Source organism: Montipora capricornis, chromosome 7 (assembly GCF_036669925.1).
Source record: "Montipora capricornis isolate CH-2021 chromosome 7, ASM3666992v2, whole genome shotgun sequence".
Lineage (NCBI taxonomy): Eukaryota > Metazoa > Cnidaria > Anthozoa > Scleractinia > Acroporidae > Montipora > Montipora capricornis.
In genome coordinates, this window is record NC_090889.1 from 33,602,394 (window position 1) to 33,623,191 (window position 20,798).

Here is a 20,798-nt window from a genome sequence, read left to right on the forward strand (position 1 = left end):
CGAAGCGTTTCATCCAACTTTTTAGAGTTTTGTTTGGAGCCGCGATGTCTTCGGCCCGCGTGCTCAGTTCAACAATATCAACAAAAACGTCTGGCAGACTATGAAGTTCACGTTGCCATGAAAGCGTTTACTTTTCTCAGTACAAATGTGCATAAACACATCTAATTTTCTTGACACCGTGACGGAACTGGTAGAAACATTTACTTCTAGGTCATCTTAACTCGTATATATGTATGAGACCCAACAGAGTTCAAGAGTTGACTGATGACGTCGCTGAAAACCATCTATTTTTATATTCCATTAGAGTGGGCGGGGCTTATGTCCTTTTTATTTTTAAAGTCTGAAGCAGGTAAGGCAGCAAAAGCAGGAACAGGCGTACGGGGAGAGTCGTGGCGCCCTCAGAGCTGAATTATCTTCAACAAACAATTAAGACGTTCAACCGCTTCGTAAAGTTAACAGCATTCAAAGAACTATTCGTAGAGAGGATATAGCCAGATTTTACAGGTAGGGGTCATTATTTTCGTGCTGCACATTTCAGTTAAATGCAGGCCGCTTTCGGATATTACGGATTGTCGGCTTTTCAACTTCTCTGGATCCCCTTTTTTCTATAATTTACACTGGAAAAAAAAATTCTGTCGGTCCACATACTTGTTCTCGAAATGTATGTGTGTTGGTTGTGTGTTGCAATTGAGTCAGTCAAATGCTATTAGTGATGTTAAACACTCCCGAACAGCACAAGGAACAGAATGGTTGACTTGACGTCACTTATAGACCTTTGCAGGTTGCACGTGAAGTTTCTTTTCCCATTTCAGACCACGTGATGCTCTCAACTTTCGTATAATTGTCATTTTGTTTTCTATAAGTTGTGCGTACATATGTACTTGCATAAGACGACCTTTGAAAGAAACTGTTCCTTGGAGTAACATCACGTGGTCTAAAATGGGAAAATAAAACAGTACAAACTAAAAAGGTCCATTGTTATGGCGAGCTCACTGGTCTTTCAAGTGTGACTGACAGACCTAAACTTATGATTAATTCCCTCATTATTGAAAACTTCTCCTCGGATATTTTAGTGAATCAAGAGGAAATCGAAGATTCCTCGATGCTTTAATTTGTAAAAATGGATAAAGGAGTTTAGCTTCTGAAGAAACTGCGGTGCTGTTTCGGTTGGAGAAGTAAATCGCAGAGATAAGTTGATATGATGGTAGAGTTGACTACCGTAAAAAAAAAAAAAAAAAAAAAAATTCGAAACCTGGCGTACAGCGTTCGCCCTTCGTCAAAGCGAATTTGCTGTGATTTATAAACCCATTTCGTTTTTAACGTGTAAACGTAATTCAATAAATCCTGCATTCCAAGAGATGATGTCACTACCAACGGATCCATTGCAAAAGACATCGATTGCATCCGGTACAAGTTTAGCACAGCGGAGAGATCTACAGTAGTTTTTCTTCTTGTCTGAGTTTCAGTCCATCTTTACCCATTCACGACAAAAGGATAAATGAAGCTCGATTGGTCCAAACGAGCGTTCTACATCTACATCTTTAATCTATAAAGGCTTCCCATTACTTAGATGAGGTCAGATATCACAGTATCGCCATACACGTTAAAAAAAACTAATCTTGTAAGTATTTCCTGATGAGTAGGGTTGAATGAACTTCTTAGGATTATACTGGCGAGTGATTCTTCCCTTAGGCTTCTCCGATGTAGCAGGATTTGACCCAGCGAGCTGCCCTGACTTTAAATTTTCTCAATTTCCAAAATATGTTTAGAAATTAAGATATTTGGCGTTGCTAAGTCTTCCCTTTACTTAATTTAATCCCATGAAGCGGCATCTAGTTTTCCTAAGTCGTTTCTTATACTTCTTCTTCTACTTCAAGATCGACACAGCAGGTTATCGCTATCGCTAAAACGACTTTCCGAAACCTCCATGTATTTCCATAGCTTTCAAGTCCGATCTGACGAATTATTGCTCCAGTTGCATCCATCAAACATCCTTTTGTGAAGAGTAAACTAATTCTGCTAAAATCTCGAGAATTCAGGCACAACGTAATACTGGAATAAACCGAGAAAGGAAGATTTACGCCTGCTGGGAAAACAAGCACTGTTGGAAGTTGACTGAGAACAGAATTTGTGGTAAGCATTCTAATTAGCTGTAATTAGATAATGATCCAAAATTAATCAACCAATCAGATAAGTTATTAGCAGTAAGGGGAATCCCCCGTTGAGTAACCAGTGATCAGACAACACAAGACAGAACTTGAGTTTCCAATTTTCATGGATCATTAAGTCCATTTTGAAACTACAATGCAAGTTATATCCATTTAAGAGAAGAGTGATACAATATATGGCGCTGAAGAATGCAGTGCACGATGCTTTTGACTGGAAATTTTTATCAGTTGGACGCTTTCTTTGTCATTCCTGCTTTTACGGCCGTCGAGTCGAGAAACAACATTGTTTTGAAGTCCGATTGGAGTTTACCTGTTTCGGTGTCCTGTCAGCTCTTTTTGACCCAATGCAAATCTCCATTTTGTGATAAAGAATTAGTGATATAGCTCATTTTCCAGTGTGGATAAAAAAATAGCATGAATTTATAGCTACAGTCAAAACATCAATATCAGTAAGAATTTTACGAACGCTAAAATGTGATACAATATGTTAGGACAAAATGAAAGGATCTAAAGAAATAAATTTTTCGCGAATTGAATCGCACTGTTTGTTAAGAAAATAATTGGGTTCAAGTATTTCACAAAGAGCATTTTCATAGCATGAGGCAGTCAAGTTTGTTCTGACAAATCCTCAAATTTTGAAGTTTCTCGTGTTTTTATCCGGGTCCATGTTATGTTGCTCCTTGAGATGTCTTCCACTGCCGATCCTTTGCGTTCTTTAATTCGTTGTAACGTTGTTACACGTCAGGCGTACCCAGGGACGGTTTTCTCGCAAATGATTTAAATCTCTGTTGTAAGCTCTCTGGAGTGCTTTAAATCTTTGTAGTTTCATTTTAGGCTGCGCTATAAAATTTCTATCTGATTGGTTATTCTAGGGGAACTTGAAGATTTTCGAATTTACCAGGGGCATTTTTTTGTCTACTTCCCGAAAATCTTAGGTACTTTATAATTTTCAAATATATGATAGCTGGCCTTTTTCCGGTAATCACAACGACATTTTTATCAATCAGAAAGCAACAAGCATTGAATTTTCCTATCACGAAAGTTCGATATGTAAATTACCTAAAGAAAACCTTAGGTTATCAAAAGCCTTCCGAACAAATAACTAACGAAATGTTCCGTTGGGCGCCGCTGGAGTGTGCGATAAATCAATCGCGAAGGTGACCAAGTTTGCGGTAATCGCAAAATTCTGTAAGTTTAATAAGGACAGGATTATAATTATAAGATTCATAAATCGCATGCAAACTATTTTTTTTTCCCGATTATCGCAAACTTGGTCATCTTGTGATGCAATGTTGCGTGAGTGTCTATGAACGAGTTAAAAATATAGAAATTAGTCAACGGGGAGCACCTCGGGCATTATGGAACAAGACTGGGTGGAAGCACAGTCAAAGCGATACTTCGAACAACCAGTCAGACAGAATGTTTACGCTGTTTACGGCCTGATCGACATGCAAACCAGCAGCTTAATTCATATAAAATAAAATTTATTAGATTTATAATAATTATTATTATTAGTAACTATATACTACAAACAGTGAACAGCGTTGAACGCGCGCGCTGAAGTTGTCCACCCAAACTCAGGGATATCCTTTGCTATTTACCTCCGAGCAATTCGCGCGCAATTTGCGCTCGAAAATGTTGTAATCTTTGCACAAATAAATGAGTTAAAATCAACTTTTTGCGCTATATTATCTCACTGTTTTAGTATATGCTAAATCAACTATTCACCTCAGTGTCAGTGGCTAGTGGTGGATATTTACCGATCCGCGAAAACTGCACTTCGGTGAATTGTTGCTAATTATTATAAAAAGTTGACGACAGGAAAATTAATTTTCCTCATGTCATCTTTACACAACCAATCAGACAAAAGTCATGCAAAGTGTGTTTCCGCCACAAATCCACCATCCTATTGTAGGGCTCGGCCAATCAGATCACAAAAAGCTGTTTATCTGCTTTGGTTGTACATGTGTGTTTCAGCAGAGGGTTTCCGTATCACAGAAAGGTGAGCTCGTTGTGGAGCCCCTGAAAACTGTTATACCAACAAGCAGATTTGAACCATCTCCAAAGAACGACAAACAAGACGTTGATTCCGATTTATACTGATCAAGAGCACTTGCAGATTATTCATGGAGTTGTCAAGGTAGGACAATTTTCTATTCTCCCGGCCCCAGTTGTTCGAAGGGTGGATAACGCTATCCACTGGATAAATCACTATCCATTGGATAACTCTATTGGTTTTGCTAGTGTTTATCCGCTGGATAGCGCTATCCATCGTTTGAACAACTGGGCCCTGGTCTCAAAAAGCACTGAATCCTTCCGGCTTAAAACGATGACAGGCTTTAATGTCTTGAAATTCACGTCTGCTGAGGTTCAAATCGAGAAACTTGGGGAAAAAAATAAACAGATTTTTGAAATCAAGCATAAAACCTCCCTTTTCCTGGTCTATGTTTCAATTCAAGGGCTGGAAGCAAAAACCTAGTAAGTGAAAATGTTCGGCCGATTTTTAGTTTTGAGCAACTTGCCCAAATTTTCCTAGTTGACTTGTTCAAATGACGTGTCGCTTCGCTGATTATCAGGTTTTCAACTTATGGAGATCCCTCTTTTTTAAATTTGCGCTCAGACCAAATACATTCCGAAGGTCCGTATTTCTCTACTACAGCTGTGAAATGAATCGCCTTTAGCGATATTGCAAGCAAGCCTGTTCGATACCGTAAGATTTACGCTCACCTAGCTGTCAGATATTTAACACATGCATGCACAGACAAAGAAAAAGCAAATGAATTCCAGCTTCCTAGTATTTTCGAGTTATTAAAAGGTATGATGTGGTCATTGATAGTGATATTTAGCAACCACGGTACAAAAAAAGGTATTAGGTATAAGGTGTCAATGACCCATGGATGACGTAACGAGTCATGAATAATTGCTACCAATAGCTGGTTTCCGCTACTGATTTAACATAATCATAATATGTAAATCCTAGCACCAAAATTATTGACTGTGACGAATGCAAAGCATGCGGTGATAGGCAGACTTTAAGGCCCTTGCAAACGATCCCAACGTTGTTGGGGCCAACATATTGCGAGCGATTGCACACCAGGTTATGTGTTGTTGCGTGTTGTTGCGACTTGTTGGAAGTTGTTGGATGAAGTCTGAACCTGGTGAAACTTCATAGCCAACAAGTGCCAACATTTCTATTGTTTCGCGGTCATCGAAGCATGGTCCAACAATGTTGCGCTCGTTTGCACAGCACATTCAACAATGTTGCGCCGGCGCTCGCGCACTACATGCCACGTATCCATACAAATACATGCGAACAAGAAATCAACATGGCGTCGCAGATGGAAAACGTCCCAGAGTCTTTTGTATTCTCATCTAAAGACCCAACATGTTGTGCCTTGTTGCGAGCGTTTGCACACATCGGCTAACATCGCGCAACAACAGACAACATTGTTGCGCCCAACAATGTTGCGTCTTGTTGCGAGCGTTTGCACGGCCTTTAATAGCATTTGTTAGTGCACGTGGAATGCCGCACGTCCTCCTGGTGGAACTCTAGCAACTCACCCACCGTAGCCTTTAAAGAACACAGATAAAATTTATGTACACCACCCTGAGAAACAATCCTTTCACATTTTCAATTTTTGCTTGATTGTTGCTCAATTTTATATCTATTTTGCAGCCAAGGAAAACGAATCCTATTGTTTCCAAGTATTTAAAACTGTGCTTAAAAATAAACATTCTACAGAGATGCCTCGTGTGCGTGAGTCCGCGAACCTCTAGCTGTACGATATTTCTACGGTTCGGTTGGCTATTTTAATTTCCAACTAGTGTAGTATTTGTTGTGGTATTGTTTTGCTTGTTTTTTTGTTATGTATTAAAATTTAAAAGTTTAAGATAAAAAAAAAAAAAAGAGAAAACCTCAGCACTGCACATGCTCTGGTTAGAACAGTAATAAAAACAGGCAACGGATCACGCGAAATATCAGTATCCAGGCACCGACGTTTGTTCGGCGGTTGACTTCGAAATACCCTGCCAAAATGTAATCATGTGTCGTTAAAAATGATGTTTTTGACGCTGAGAATACACAACTTCTATTACCAGAATTGTGCGGTTTCCCGGACTTGAGTTTGGCACCGCAGGTTCGTTTTCTTTTTTTTAGGTTTAAGGATCCATGAGAAAAGTATTAAGTCTACAGGATCTACCAGTTGTTTTTCAACTAGTTTTATGTAAAGTTTTCTACTAGCACATGCTCGCCATTCAACTGAAAATGTCAACTAATAATCCTATAAAGAACGGCTCCAACGGAGCAAACTTTCTGTATGGTAATATTCGTATTCTTGTGACTCCGTAAGGCGTTAGTACATCCCGTTTTAGACAGGGTAATTTTCTATTTGAAGAAATCACAAACTCAATGTTTCCGATAACAGGATTCGTTCGCTCGATTTCTCTCTCCCTATCACAATGAATAAAATGTAGACCTAAGTTATTATAGATTATCTTTTTTTCTTTTAAATTCAGCTTTTTAATTCACCCAGAGCGTAGGTCGTCCTCAGTGTGGCAAAGGGAAAAGTTTAAGGCGCCAAACGTATGAAGAGAAGTGAAGTGAAGTGAAGTGAAGAGAATTAAAGCTATTAGTCTCTCCTCTCGGGGCTTTTCAGGACTAATTTACAATGCTTTATTGGGGACTTAAGCCAGACTGCTTGTTAAGCAGTTTACAATTTATTTTAGGAAGTGAAAGATTCCCAAGTCCAGATAAGGTCAGACCACAACACCGAGAACTACGTCTCCTACACTTATCGAATAGTGAGTGGGTTCTTTAACGTCCCACTTACTTAATTTCCAACAAGGGCAATGAGACGGAACCTCCGGTTTACAGTCTTTCTTTATCCGAGAAGACTTAAAAATCTCGCATGGCAGCCCGATGCTCAACCAACTGAGCCACCGGTGCACGGCAAGTAGTAGTTTAGTCGCGATTATTGGAAATCTCTTCACATTTTGGTATTTAAGGACGTTGCCTACTATTGTTATTGCGCATACGTTTTGCGCATCTCGATATACTCGGGTTTCCTATCGGTGATGTTTACTAATACAGTGATATTTTTGCGCAGTTTAAAACTTTCGGAGTAAGTAGATCTTAGTAAGTACTCTTGGTATCCAAAAAGAATCTTGGGGGTAACCATGCATTTTTGAGAGATGATTAAGTTTCACTTTGAGAAAGAACGCCATACATTACTTTGTACTTTAATGTTGTTTACAAATATTATTCACGAATTATCTTTGGAAAATTCGTGGTTACCCCCAATTTTCTTTTAGGATTTCAATAACACTTGTTAAGATCTACATTTCCTGCGTAATCTTAAACCTCTTTGAATTAGTAGGTACTTTCGGAGATATCAATCAGATTGAAGTGTTTATGATCTTGTGTTTATTCCATTCAGTGAAGGCTTTTTGTATCTGATTAGTGACGTACATAATGTGACTGATTACACGTACATAATTTACCTTTAATGTACTGATTTCATTACACTTTCCCGGGCCCGCAATATAATGTCGATTATAGAGATTTGCAAAATTGTAAGGTAGTAGTATTTAAAGTTCATTAAGTCTAGAGAGTTCCTTTATTTTCAGCGCAGCTCGTTGAGCACTAGCTCGTTGTGTTCGTTTTTAGCTTGTCGACCTTATTTCTTCAGGGTTCTTAAATTTCTCTTTAGAGTCTTGCAGGTTACCTTCCTCGGATAACACTTCAAGAGGGTAAAGCTTCTCAATAGGTCTCGAGATTAGGTTTCCCTTTGCTGGTCTTAGAGTGACAGAGCGCACCAACTCATCCTTCCCCTGATGTAGTTGAATGATGACTCCGAGTTTCCACTGATTTCGCGGTGTTTCGTCATGTATCAAGACAACCTTACCTCGAGCCACTCGCTCTCCCGATATGTTTTTGTTCTTCTGCGATGAATGTTGTTCCCTGAGACCGGTTAAGTATTCCCTTTGCCATTGTTTCCAGAAAGCTTGCATTATTTTCTGGTAGTATTTCGCTCGTCTTGTTAAATCTTTGGCCGAATCCAGAGGGATGTAGTTGCAGTCTTCTTCTGTATCCGGTAGTGTTAGAGGTCTGTGTCCGCAGAGGAAATGGGATGGGGTAAGAGGTGGACCGTCATTGATGTCTGTATATGGATAAGTAAGTGGGCGACTATTTAGCGTAGCTTCGATTTCTGTAAGTAAGGTTTGTAATTCTATAGCGTTCAGAGACGTGTTTCTAATCATTATTTTCAGCCTTCTTTTGACTAGTCCTCTTAGTCGCTCATAGAAGCCTCCCCACCAGGGCGCTCTTTCTGTTATAAATTTCCATTTGATGCCATGGTCAGCGAGGAACCTTTGAGACTCGGCTGCTTCTATCACTTGTGTTTTGAGGGCCTGTAGATCTTGTGAACCTGCTTTAAATGTTTTCGCGTTATCTGAAATTATGCATTCTGGGATCCCTCTTCTACTTGCAAATCTTTTGAAGGCTCTCAAAAATGCACTGGCTGTTTGATCCTCCACTAACTCAAGATGTACTGCTCGTATTGCTGTGCAGGTGAATAGGCAGATGTAGACTTTTGCAACTTCTTTGTTAACGTTACGTACGTATAATCAAGACACGAAAGGCCAAGGAATGTATCAAAATGTAAAACGCACGTGCAGGGCGTGCAGAACTTTTGTTCATCATCATCATAAACAAATGGTTGCTTAGTAACGACCCTAACCCTAACCCTAACCCAATTAATTAATTTACTATTGATTGCTAATTCTTTCCTTTTACCCAGCAATAATTTTATTATATGAAAGATTTATTATAGTGTAGCGGAAAACTTTAAATATGTTTAATTTTCTCCAGCAACATCAATAGAATATTATACAAACTGAACATGCTAATTTCTTATTCGGTGCACTGACTATGTGTATACTACAACTCTACTATTGCCAAACCCCAAACCCGAAGATGTTTACGTTACCAAAGATGCATAATGCGTCTATCGCCGGTCTTTAATTTTATACGGGACAAATTAAATGACGAGCTAAAAGACGCATTAAATTAAATTGCCTAGAGTGCTTTATATCTCTCTAGTATAAACACGGCTAATGAAACTGTCCGCGTCTTGTGGTCAATCTACAGCTTTAATATTTAAAGGGACACTTTTACGTCATGAAGAAATACTATAGAATTTAAGGGCCCACAGACGGATTTTTCGCGCGTTGCTAAGAATGCAATTGCATGTCATTCATTGGAAGAGTTTAGCCATGTTCAGGTAGGAGCTGTCGATTTTCGTGGACCATATGACAGTGAACTAAATGTAGACCTAAGATATTATAGATCATCAAGTTTGTTTTTCAATTTTAAATTAAACCAGAGCGCAAGTCATGTCAGCGTGGCAAAGGCCAAAATTTTAAGGTGTCGACTTTATGTATGCTGTTGTCGCTTCCAGTTTCAGTGAAGACAGCATCTGGTTTCCAAGTTAACGTGGTGTTACGAACTTGTTAACAGATCCTAAGTGTAGTAGTAGTTTGGTCTTGATTATTAGAAATCTCTTCGTCTTCGTCTTTTAGCATGCCATTAATAGTATATTGGTGATAATTTCGTGATTGATTTTTTTTAGTTAGCTGAATATATTCGTTAGGACGTCCTTCTGAGCATAGGGTCACTACCCTTGAACATTAGAAATTTTCAGATATTTAGAGATTTTGGATTAAATAGATCAAACAACGGTTTGGGGGTTCGTCTGCATTTTCTCTGGAAAGGAACAAAACAATCCTATGCGATGGTGACCGCATACAAGCCGCGCTGTCAGCCGTGTCATTGAGTGTTATTTCTTACTGCGATCTCACCCGTGAAGTCGAGACACTACCGGCGCGGACAGATAACTCGTGTCATTTAGTTTGTAACCTAAAGATTTCGACTAAGAACTTGGAACAACTACAGATTTAAGGGCCGCACAGTTTCACAACAAGCAAATTAGTCAAAAGATCTTAAAGAACGAAGCACATAGAATTAGACATTATTATTTATTGACGAAACAAATAAGGAGTGTATATTAATGTCGGAGGCACAGAGTCCATTGCAGATTTCGCATGGAATCCCTTCTGTCACATGCGTTCACACCGTTGACATTATTTTACTCTCATTTTTGGAGCGCAACGTAAAGTCTTCCTCGTTTATCGAGAGACAACCAATAATAATAATAAATAAATTAATGTAGGAACTATGTGGATTGATGGATCTCAAAACCATGATTGTTATCGCAGTAAACGATAATAAAACCAAAATATTGTTACATATGTGGTTAAATATATATATATATTTCTCGTAACAAGTAGTTTCCGACTAAAATAATTCTCTGGTATTGTTACTTTGTAGTAGTGCATATCAAACCACGAATCAGGGAACTGACAAAGCATAGAGGGTCATAGAGTGGCTCGATCAATTCTTCAGTCAATATGGTTTTCCCATCTTTCGTACAAAATACGGAAGATTGTTAAAAATTAACGTTGCAATGATCATCACACCTCTTTACGGAACGAATCATGATCGCGATATCCTGTCGATCAGAATTAATAGGACAGCTTTCGGTCAACTTCAGTACTCAGTGTGTCAAAACAATATTGACAGTTGTTATACCTTCCACTTCAATGACCCTACACGGTTGACTAAATGTGTGTTATTCTTTCCAGTTGGTTTCGCATTTTTATGAAGTTCAGCCAAGGAACCTGGCACATGCAGGAGAAGCTCCCATGGGCTAAATTTAGAAAGTTGCCGCTTGACGAATATAATATCAACACAAAATACAAATCAGGTCGTAGTTTGAACATTAAATTCTCTCTACATGTATATCTTAGAGTTCTGAAATACAGAAAGATTTCCAATAATCATGACAAAATTAACTACTTCTTAGAATTTACTAAAAAGTTCCTAACACCACGTTAACTTGGAATACTAGATGCTGTCCGCTCAGTCACTGAAACGGGAAGCGATTTTCGACGCCATTTTATTGCATAACGTACGCAGAGATCGTGACGTCAGACATGATTTGAGAAACAATGAGTCGATGTAATTCGAGATGCTCCTGGGAATATTGTTTCCTTACGTACGAGTAATTTTAGATTCGTCACCCCAAGTACTATGCTCTGGGGAACTTTCGTTGAGGTTTACTTAATAAGGCAAATCCTACGCCAAATTAAACCCTAAACCGTTTGAAGGACACAGCTGGAGGATGACCGGAGAGGGATATTTAAGAAGCGGGTAAGAATCATAAGTCAAAGAGTCTTAACAATTTAACTTTGATTGCCAATTGCAAATCATTCATTGGAAGAGTATGGCCAGCTTCAGGTAGGAACTACTGTTCATTTTCGTGGACCCTGTCACAATGAACTAAAATAGACATATGGTATTCAGTATAGACTATCAAGTTTATTTTTCAATTTGAAATTAAACCAGAGCGCAACTCATGTCAAGGCCAAAATGTTAAGGCGTCGAATTTATGTATGCTGTAATCGCTTCCCGTTTCAGTGACTGATCAGCGGACAGCGTCTAGTATTCCAAGTGGACGTGGTGTTAGGAACTTTTTAGTTAATTCTAAGAAGTAGTTTTGTCATGATTATTTGAAATCTTTTTGTATTTCAGTATGCCATATTAACTTGGTTATAGTTACGTGGTTATTTTTTTTTATCTGAATGTATTCCTTAGGAGATCCTTCTGAGTATAGGGTCACTATCCTTAACACTAGAAAATTTAGAGATTTTGGATTAAACAACGGTTTGGGTCTTCGCTTTCATGATCAATTTCTCTGGAAAAGAACAAAAAAGTCCTATGCGAGGGAAACCGCGTACAAGCGCTGTCGGTCTGTGACATTTTGAGTGTTATTTCTCACCGCGATCTCACCCTTGAAGTCGAAACACTACCTGCGCGGACAGATTACTCGTGTCATTTAGTTTGTAAACTAGCGATTTCGACTGAGAACTTGGAGCAACTACACATCTAAGGGCCGCACAGTTTCGCCACAAGAAAATTGGTCAGGAAACATATAGAATTAGACATTATAGTCATTGAGGAAACAAATAAGGAGCAAGCAGGGCGCCGGCCGTTACGGCACTTCTCTCAGTCATTTTTTCATGATTGTTTTTGATAATGCGGGATCCCAGTGCTGTCTTTAATTTTTTTAAATTGAGATTTTCTGAAGTACAGAAAATTTTGCAAAAAAAGCAACCCACGGAACGTTTCTTTGCCACTTCTACATTTTCTAGCAAATATTTGCAATACACTTTGTAATATTGTCCAAGATAGTTCTCGCGTAAGACAGAAACAATGTAATTTATTTTATTTTACATGTTCAACGAGTTTTTTGCGAACGTTGCTAGTGAATTGCGTGCAAATCTCTTAACAGCGGATTTGGACACTAGCAAATTGGAGTATTTTGTCTCCTCCAGACTTGATAAGTACATTACTCAATTCAACATCCCAGCTATTACAGCGTAACAAACTTTACGCTTGATTGAGAGTTTGCCTAACGGTAAAGCTACAGGCCCTGATGGCGTAAGTGTAAGATTGCTCAAACTGATCGCACCTGGTCTGTGTCAGCCCTTGATAAGGTTGTTCAACTTGTCCTTGGAAAAAGGCTATTTGCCAAGCAAATGGAAAATTGCACGTGTTACTCCCCTCCACAAGGATGGTTCCCGTGATTACAAGGACAATTACTCGCATGCGTACATGGACTACCCAGTTCAAAATGGACTTATCTACCGTTTACAGTCTGCTTTTCGCAAAGCATACTCTACCGAGACGGCCCTGATCAATCTCACGGATCAGATTTTACACAGCCTTGACTGAGACGAGGTTACTGAATTAGTATTCGTCGATTTTAAGAAGGCCTTCGACGTGGTAGACCATGGTCTTCTCTTGAAGAAGTTCGAACTATACAGAGCTACTGTAGCGACACCGCACTTTCCTGGTTCACATCTTATCTCTCGGATCGTTTCCAGTTTGTTGCTCTCGATGGACAATCATCCGCACGACTCGTAGTCAAGCAAGGTGTACCCCAGGGTTCGGTATTGGGGCCCATCCTATTCTTTTAGTTTGTTAATGATTTACCGATCCATCTACAGAACTCCTCTATTGATATCTTGGCAGACGACACCACTATCTCATTGAATGCTCATTATAGTAGTGACTTGGATTCTCTCAACGAATGGTCAGTACAAAATAATATGTTCATAAATGTAAAGAAAACTAAATCAATGCTTGTTACAAGTAGAAGAATACCCAGCAAAGTCAATGACTCTGGTGAAGATCTAAGTCTCCAGCTCAAGATAGGCAGTGTAGATATAAACAGTGTCAAATCCCACAAGCTTTTAGGTGTGACACTGGACTCGGAAATGAGCTATGAATGTCATGTTGAGGAGCTCTCAAAGAAGCTTTCAAAACGCCTAGGACTGCTGAAACATATTAGTCCCTACCTTAAGCGGGCACAACGAGAGATATGCTCTCATAGCTTAGTTAAGCCCATTTTGATGTATGGCAGTATGATGTGGGATAACTGTAGTAATAGTTGCAAGCAGTTAATTTTAAGATTACAGAAGAGGGCTGCCAGAATTATTCTAAATGCAGACAGAGAGACACCTTCAGTTTCTCTTTTTAGTAGATTAAACTGGTCGCCCTTCTATAAAGAGAGTGCTATAAAGCGTAACACATTAATGTTTCAAAAAATAAATAATTACACTGTCCCAGAATTCATACATACTTTGCAAATCCGAAACAGCGATCGTCACAACAGAGTCACGCGCCATAGTAACCTTAACCTTGTTACCCCCAAATACAAACGAGAAAGGGAAGGGGGGCGCAGCTTTGTAGTACGAACGTTCAAGCAATGGAACACTGTTAACATTAATCTCAGAAGTCAAGAATCTGTGTCATGTTTTATGAGGATGTTTTACTCTCAATTTTTAAGTGAGCATACTGAAGGCAACCATGCTTTTATAATTTTTAAAGTTCTTATATTTTTCTTATTCGATAGTGATATGTGTATATATTGTATATTGTAATTATTCTTGTAAATAATTTTACATCGTTTTACATTATCAATCTCAAGGGGGGAGACAGCATCAGTAGCATTAATTAACTTTATATAGGGCCATGCACAAATTTATCAGTAGCCTTTAGCTTACTGTCACTTGTTACCCTATTCAAATAATGTCTATTGTATCGGTCGAGTGCTGTTTACAGACGGCCCCTTCGACATTGAGGTGAACAAAAAGTTGTATCAATCCCAGCAAAACAGTTATTTTGCGAATAAGTAAACAGAGCTATGTCTGAAGTATCACTAGGGCATCTCCCTCTGACGTTTTTCAAATTTCTTCAGATTTCTCGAATTCTAATCACAGTTTAGTTGTACTCAGTCCTCGTTTTGTGCCTGGTCTGCAAAATACCTGGTCCGCAGTCCACAGTCTCCCTTTATACTGACGGCCGGGATGCAATATTGCGTGGCTCGCGATTCAAAAATCAATTCAAAATTGCAAACGTCTCTTTTAAATGTGTTATAGAACACAAAATATTGAAAAATATAGCGTAAATAATATTTTTACATTTGGCGCCCCATAGAAACGTGTCTCCCACATTTGAATTAACTAGCTGGAGGAACGCGCATTTTAAAACAACTATCACCACGGAAACCGAAAATAAGTCTTCCAAGACACTAAGAACAATTTCTTGAAGGAGATCATCCATGAAGGTATGCAAATGCATGTATCCGCTTGTTTACGCTCTGATCGATCGATTTCATTCCTCGTACATCTTAGCCATGAGTGTAAAAGCTCGAACAGATCTCCGTATCCTAAATCGTTGATTTCTCCCGATTCTAAATTGTTGCTGTTTATTTCCTTCTCTGCGACGACCCTGGAGTTATTAATCACATCTTTCGGGCGTGGAAGCGGAATGATGACTAATGAGCAAGCATTCCAACATTCGGAAAATTGAACTTTTGCGGTTTCCGTTAAAGAATAGCGTGGGAAAACTGGATGCAAACTGACAGGGACACTGTGTGGCCTCTGCATTTTTCACACAATTTTATGTCCTGAGGGCTTCAGAGCTAGAAAACAATGCTGAGCGGAAACAATTCAAAGCAGTATTATAAACAACCAATCTGACCAAAGTATTGCAATGATGTCTTCAAGGGGTTTATATAAATGGCACGCAACGTATACCCTTGAAGGACTCAAGAGTACTTGAGTACAGCCGGATAAAAAAGTGAAAGGCGCGAGTATCGCGCAAGTTGTGGAGCCCCTCAGGGCTGAAATATCTTCGGCGAGATTTGAACTATCTTCAACCGATTCGTAAAATTAAGAGCATTCGAAGACCTAGAATTATCCACAGGGAGAATATGGCAAAATTTTACAGGTAAGAGTTATTATTCTTGTGGTGTACACACATTTCAGAGGGAGAGGACAAAACGCGGAGCCCTACTCCATGGAGTACACTATGTAGTACCTAAATGGAGTACTCCTAAAATCATAAATTGGTAAAATTAAATACTTTATCAACATGGTGAGGCATTTAGATGCACATGCCTTTATTTATTTCGAGCTTTCCAGCTCTCAGCTCCGATTGTTACAGTTTGATGCAGTTCACGAATTGGCCGCCATCTTAAGAAATTTCATAGGTAATTTATGTATCCCTTATTGTAGTGTATTTAATTTTTTTGTAGTAGACAAATATTTACTCTTGTATACCCATATAGACCCGTGTATGTATGCCTATAGTATGCCCTGTAGTGTACAGTGTTTATACTGATGAAATTACCGAGTACAAATAAAGTTTCCATTCCATTTCATAAGGGTATATATGGGAACACACAGGCCTGAATGGGTATGTAGGGGTATACGATTTGTATGACTATTTGTCTAAAAATACACTATAATATTGTATACACGAAATACCTTCGAAACTTCAACATGGCTGCCAAATTTGAACTGCATCGAACTGTAACAATCGATGAGCTGGAAAGCTGGAAATAAATGTATGTACATCTCAATACCTCGCCATGTTGACAAAGTATTTAATTTGACCAATAAATGATTTTTAGGGGTACTCCATGGAGTAGAGCTCCTCGTTTTGTCCTCTCCCCATTTCAGAAAATGCACGCCTTCACATTTTACAGACTGTCAGCTTTTCAAATTCTGTGGATCTCATTTTTCTTTATAATTGATAGTCATCACGCTAAAAATCTTTCGGCGCGTACTGAAACTGTAGGTGTGTTAGTTGTGTTGTTTCAGTTAGTTGTGGTGAGTTGATATGCTTGTTCGATCAAGACTGCTGTTTTCGATGGGAATTAGGCATCTACTGTATAGCGATGTTTCTCGTGACGTCATCTATTGTTATTAATATGCCAACCAGAACCTAATTGGATGTTGAAACAATGACTTCTTTTGTTCCGTGTTGGCAAATTTGAATATCAAAAGAATTGTGACGTCAATGTTTGTAAACACGAAATATCGCTATTCTTAAGCTAGCCACTATTACAACGCTGTGATCACTTCTAAACTGTTCTTTTAAGTGTAACTGACAGCATTAAACTTGCAAAACTCCTATTCGCATATTTTCGCTGATTAAGAGGAAATAGAAGATTCCTTTATGCTTTAATTCAGTAGTAAATGTAATTCTAGGCGATTCTGAGTGATCGAAGGTGATTTCATTACCAAAGAGATCGATGGCATATTAGTTTTACCACAGCGGAGAGACCTAGTAGGTTTGCAGTCGATTTTCAGTCTTTCGATCATACGATAACTCTGGTTTGCACCCCCATCATCCTGATTTTATTTTATCTTGCTCATAACAATGGTAAGGGGAGTATTCTCCTGTGATGGGATTGAGAAAATATTTTACTGCAGGGATTGACATTCTCTCTCCCTGTCTCTTCACACGAGCTGGTTATGAAAATATGATTCTACAATACGCACACGCAAATTATTGAGTTTAGGATTACTTGACAAAAGCTGGAAATTTATCACACAGCCGTGGGAACACATTTTGCAAAATGGGTGAAAGGTTTGAAACGATTTACAACCTTTTTGGGGCCGAACTGATTTTCCAACATTCCTCAGGCTTCACAACAGTTATAAAAACACGATTTAGAAGTCTTTGTTGTTTTTTTTTTCGACCACCAGATAAAAAAAATTAAAGCACCAATATGGAGGTAGCACAGCCAATGAAAAATAAAGGATTAAAACTTGCCCAACTAAAGCGAAATAAGTACAAACCCGGTAAGATCATCAGTTCAAATTTTAGAAGATAAATAATGTTGAAAGTGCTCGTGTCGGTTGCTTTCGGGTGCGTGCTCAGATAACAAGAAAATCCCAGACTAAGAAATTGCTATGGTGGATGCCGACAAGAGAATCCCACATTTTAACAAATTCGAGGAACAGCTTACTAACAACGATCACCAAACCGAAAACCAATCTTATACGACATCAGCCGTTTGGCACTGAGATAATTTGAACTCCTTGAAGGAGATCGTCCGTGAAGGTTTAGTATAATAAGGACTAATTGGTCCTGTATCTGCATTGGTTTGTATCCGCTGATTTCAGACCAATCAGGTGGTAGTTTGAACTCCAAATTCTCTCTACGTGTATAGATCACAAAGTCAAAAGAGGCAGTGGAAGCAGATGATACGAGTCGTAAGAAGCGGGTAGGAATCATAATTCAAAGAGTCTTAACAATTTCACTTTGATTACAAATTGCAAATCATTCATTGGAAGCTGAGTATGGCCAGCTTCAGGTAAAAATTACTGTCGATTTTCGTGAACCCCATCGCAATGAACTAACTCTACACCTAAGGTCTTATAGATTATCAAGTTTAGTTTTTAATTTTTAATTAAACCAGAGCGCAAGTCGTGTCATCGTGGCAAAGGCGATAATTTTAAGGCGTAGAATTTATGAATGCTGTAGTCGCTTCCAGTTTTAGTGACGCGGACAGCATCTAGTAGTAGTAACGTGGTGTTAGGAAATTTTTTTATAAATTCTAAGAGTAGTTTTGTCACATGATGATTATTGGAAATCTCTTCGTATTTCAGTATGCCATAGTAACTTGGTGATAATTTCGTGGTTATTTTTTTTTATCTTGAATATATTCCTTAGGAGGTCCTTCTGAGTATAGGGTAACTACCCTTAAATATTAGAAAATTTAGAGATCTTGGACTAAACAACGGTTTTCTCTCTTCGTCTTCAATTATTTCTGTGGAAAAGAACAAAACAATCCTATGCGAGGGAGACCGGGTGCGAGCACTCTCGGTCTGGTTGTTATTTCTAAACTGAGATCTCACCCGTTGAGACGCTACCGGCGCGGACTCGTGTCATTTAGTTTGTTAACTCACGATTTCCACTGAGGGACTTGGAGTAACTACAGAGTTAATTAAGGACTGCACACTTTCACCACAAGCAAATTAGTCAAAAGTTCTTAAAGAACCAAGCATATAGAATTAGACATTATAGTTGATGCCAATATGGAGAATCTTAGGATCGGACACGCGGATCTGACTTGAGTCTTCAAGCTCAAATGCAAAAGACCGTGAAACCACAACGAAAGTGAACAGAAACTTCTGGCCAGACAAGCGATAAATGTGTAAATAGCGTGTAAATAGTCTGAGTAACAGAAAAACAATAGGTCTAATTAGGAGGTAGTGTTACACAATAACTATTATTCTCTGTTTTACGGGTCAAGTAAAATCACTCTATAATAATAATAATAATAATAATAGTAACAATAACAATAACAATAACAATAACAATAACAATAACAATAATAATAATCATAATTATTATAATAATAATAATAATAATAATAATAATAATAATAATGAATAATGCATAACTTTTCATACTACAATACATCAAGTCTCAATTACTTTAGTCTAAAAGGTGCCTTTTTATTTCACAGTCATTCAGATCTTGCAAATGCTGCCGCGGACTCAATTTACTCTGGTGACGGCAGGGGTGACGGTGGCACTTGGCAGGCGACCGAACAGAGCCAGCTTATGGGGGCAGGTGCTAACCAAGCCAACGGGCTGAGCGACGCTGTTGTGGGAGGAACTGTGCAGACTCCAGGGTCGAGCCAATCGAATCAACCCAGTGAACCGACTGGTGGACCAAACAACGGACTTGATCAGAGTGGCTCTGCTGAGAGAGGTGGAGCAACGGGCGACCGGCAGCTGACTGACATGACCATTGAGCAAGCCAGTGGAAGGAACTATCCTGTTATGGGCCTTGACGTACAGCAGGTCATCCCAAATTGGTGCGCAGCTTCAGAGTATGTTTCCAGAGTTCCTTCTGGTGAAGGTGCGCAGCAGATCAACGGGTTACCTGGAAACCATGAAGAGGAGCCTGTTGCTGAAGAGGTCAATGAATTAAGCATCCACAGAGTAGAACGTGCATGGCAGGCATGTGAAATGGGTTGCCTTGATCAAGCTAATGGAGGCAGCTGTCGCCCGGATAGGACAGCTGCAAGGGAAGCTCTGCCCTTTCCCATCCAAGAAGATGTCACATGCTCGCCTGTGCAGGAACAAGGTGATGGATATGCAGCACCACAGGCGCCAATTCTACTTCCTGGTGCCCTGCCAGGCGAACCCAATTTAGTGTCTTCGGTCGGGAATGCAGAAAAGCCCACAGTGCATCGCTGCAGTACAGAGGAGATAAAACAATGGAAGCAGCAACTCACGAGGCAAGTGGCACATCTCAATTACCAATAATAAGTATTAATAATAGGACTGAGTGGAGTACAATTCAAGGAGTAATCGCTGCGAGCGATTTGCGTGCAAGGCCGATTTAAAATTACCAGCACGATTACCCCTGAATTGTACGACACGAAATAGACCAATTTCGATAAATTAAAATTCAGTCCTAAACAAAAGACATCATCACGAGGCTCTGGGGAGTAAATATAAGGATTTGTATGAGTTTATTCCCCAGAGCCTCGAGATGGTGCCTTTTGTTTTCGACTGAATTTTAATATATCGAAATTGGTCTATCCTCTTACTAATTAATTGTAACTATAACAAAATGCGAGAAAATCATAACAAAATTAGAGGATAAAAAGTCTTTGAATACCTTTTGTGTGAAAAAGTCAAAATTATATTCAATCTGTTTTGCAAACTGTTGGAAACCAGCAAGAAAGGCACCAACCAAGTAAATTTGATTGACTCTCAGGACTATATTCACCCGGACGATCTTATTTCATCAAGTCTTGGTCTGACCCCTGGATTCAAATCATTTGCTAATTATATTAAAAAGAACCTTTCAATACTCGCTGAAGTATACGTTTCTACCGCAGTGACTGTTTGGTTGTTATCAAGTAGGTGGTAAGGAAAAAAATGGGCGTGTATACAAAAGTAAAAAGCGTAAAAGAATCTCAGTTTAAATATCATGAATGAAATAAATGAATAGTAAAAAATGCCGAGAAAAACCTAATTAAACTGAAACGTTAGCAAGTACTAATCTTTTAAATTAGTTCATTTTTGACCGTATAGTGCGGTCAAAACGTCGTAATTTATTATTTGTTTCAGTTGTTAAAATTCTTCAAGTGAAGTACAACTAGACCCTCCGTGAGGGTACACTGGGTTGCC

The 20,798-nt window shown here is 38.9% G+C and overlaps 1 protein-coding gene across 1 annotated transcript in view; it reads left to right on the forward strand.

Moving 5' to 3' along the window:
* The first annotated feature begins 4,263 nt into the window (after positions 1 to 4,263).
* The window catches only part of LOC138057858 (uncharacterized), a 30,704-nt gene continuing 14,169 nt past the window's right edge, over positions 4,264 to 20,798 (forward strand). Inside the window, exons 1-2 of the mRNA XM_068903771.1 lie at positions 4,264 to 4,308; positions 19,118 to 19,897. Of these exons, the coding sequence (XP_068759872.1) occupies positions 4,295 to 4,308; positions 19,118 to 19,897 (794 nt within the window). The 5' untranslated portion in view covers positions 4,264 to 4,294. The remainder of the gene's footprint in view (positions 4,309 to 19,117; positions 19,898 to 20,798) is intronic.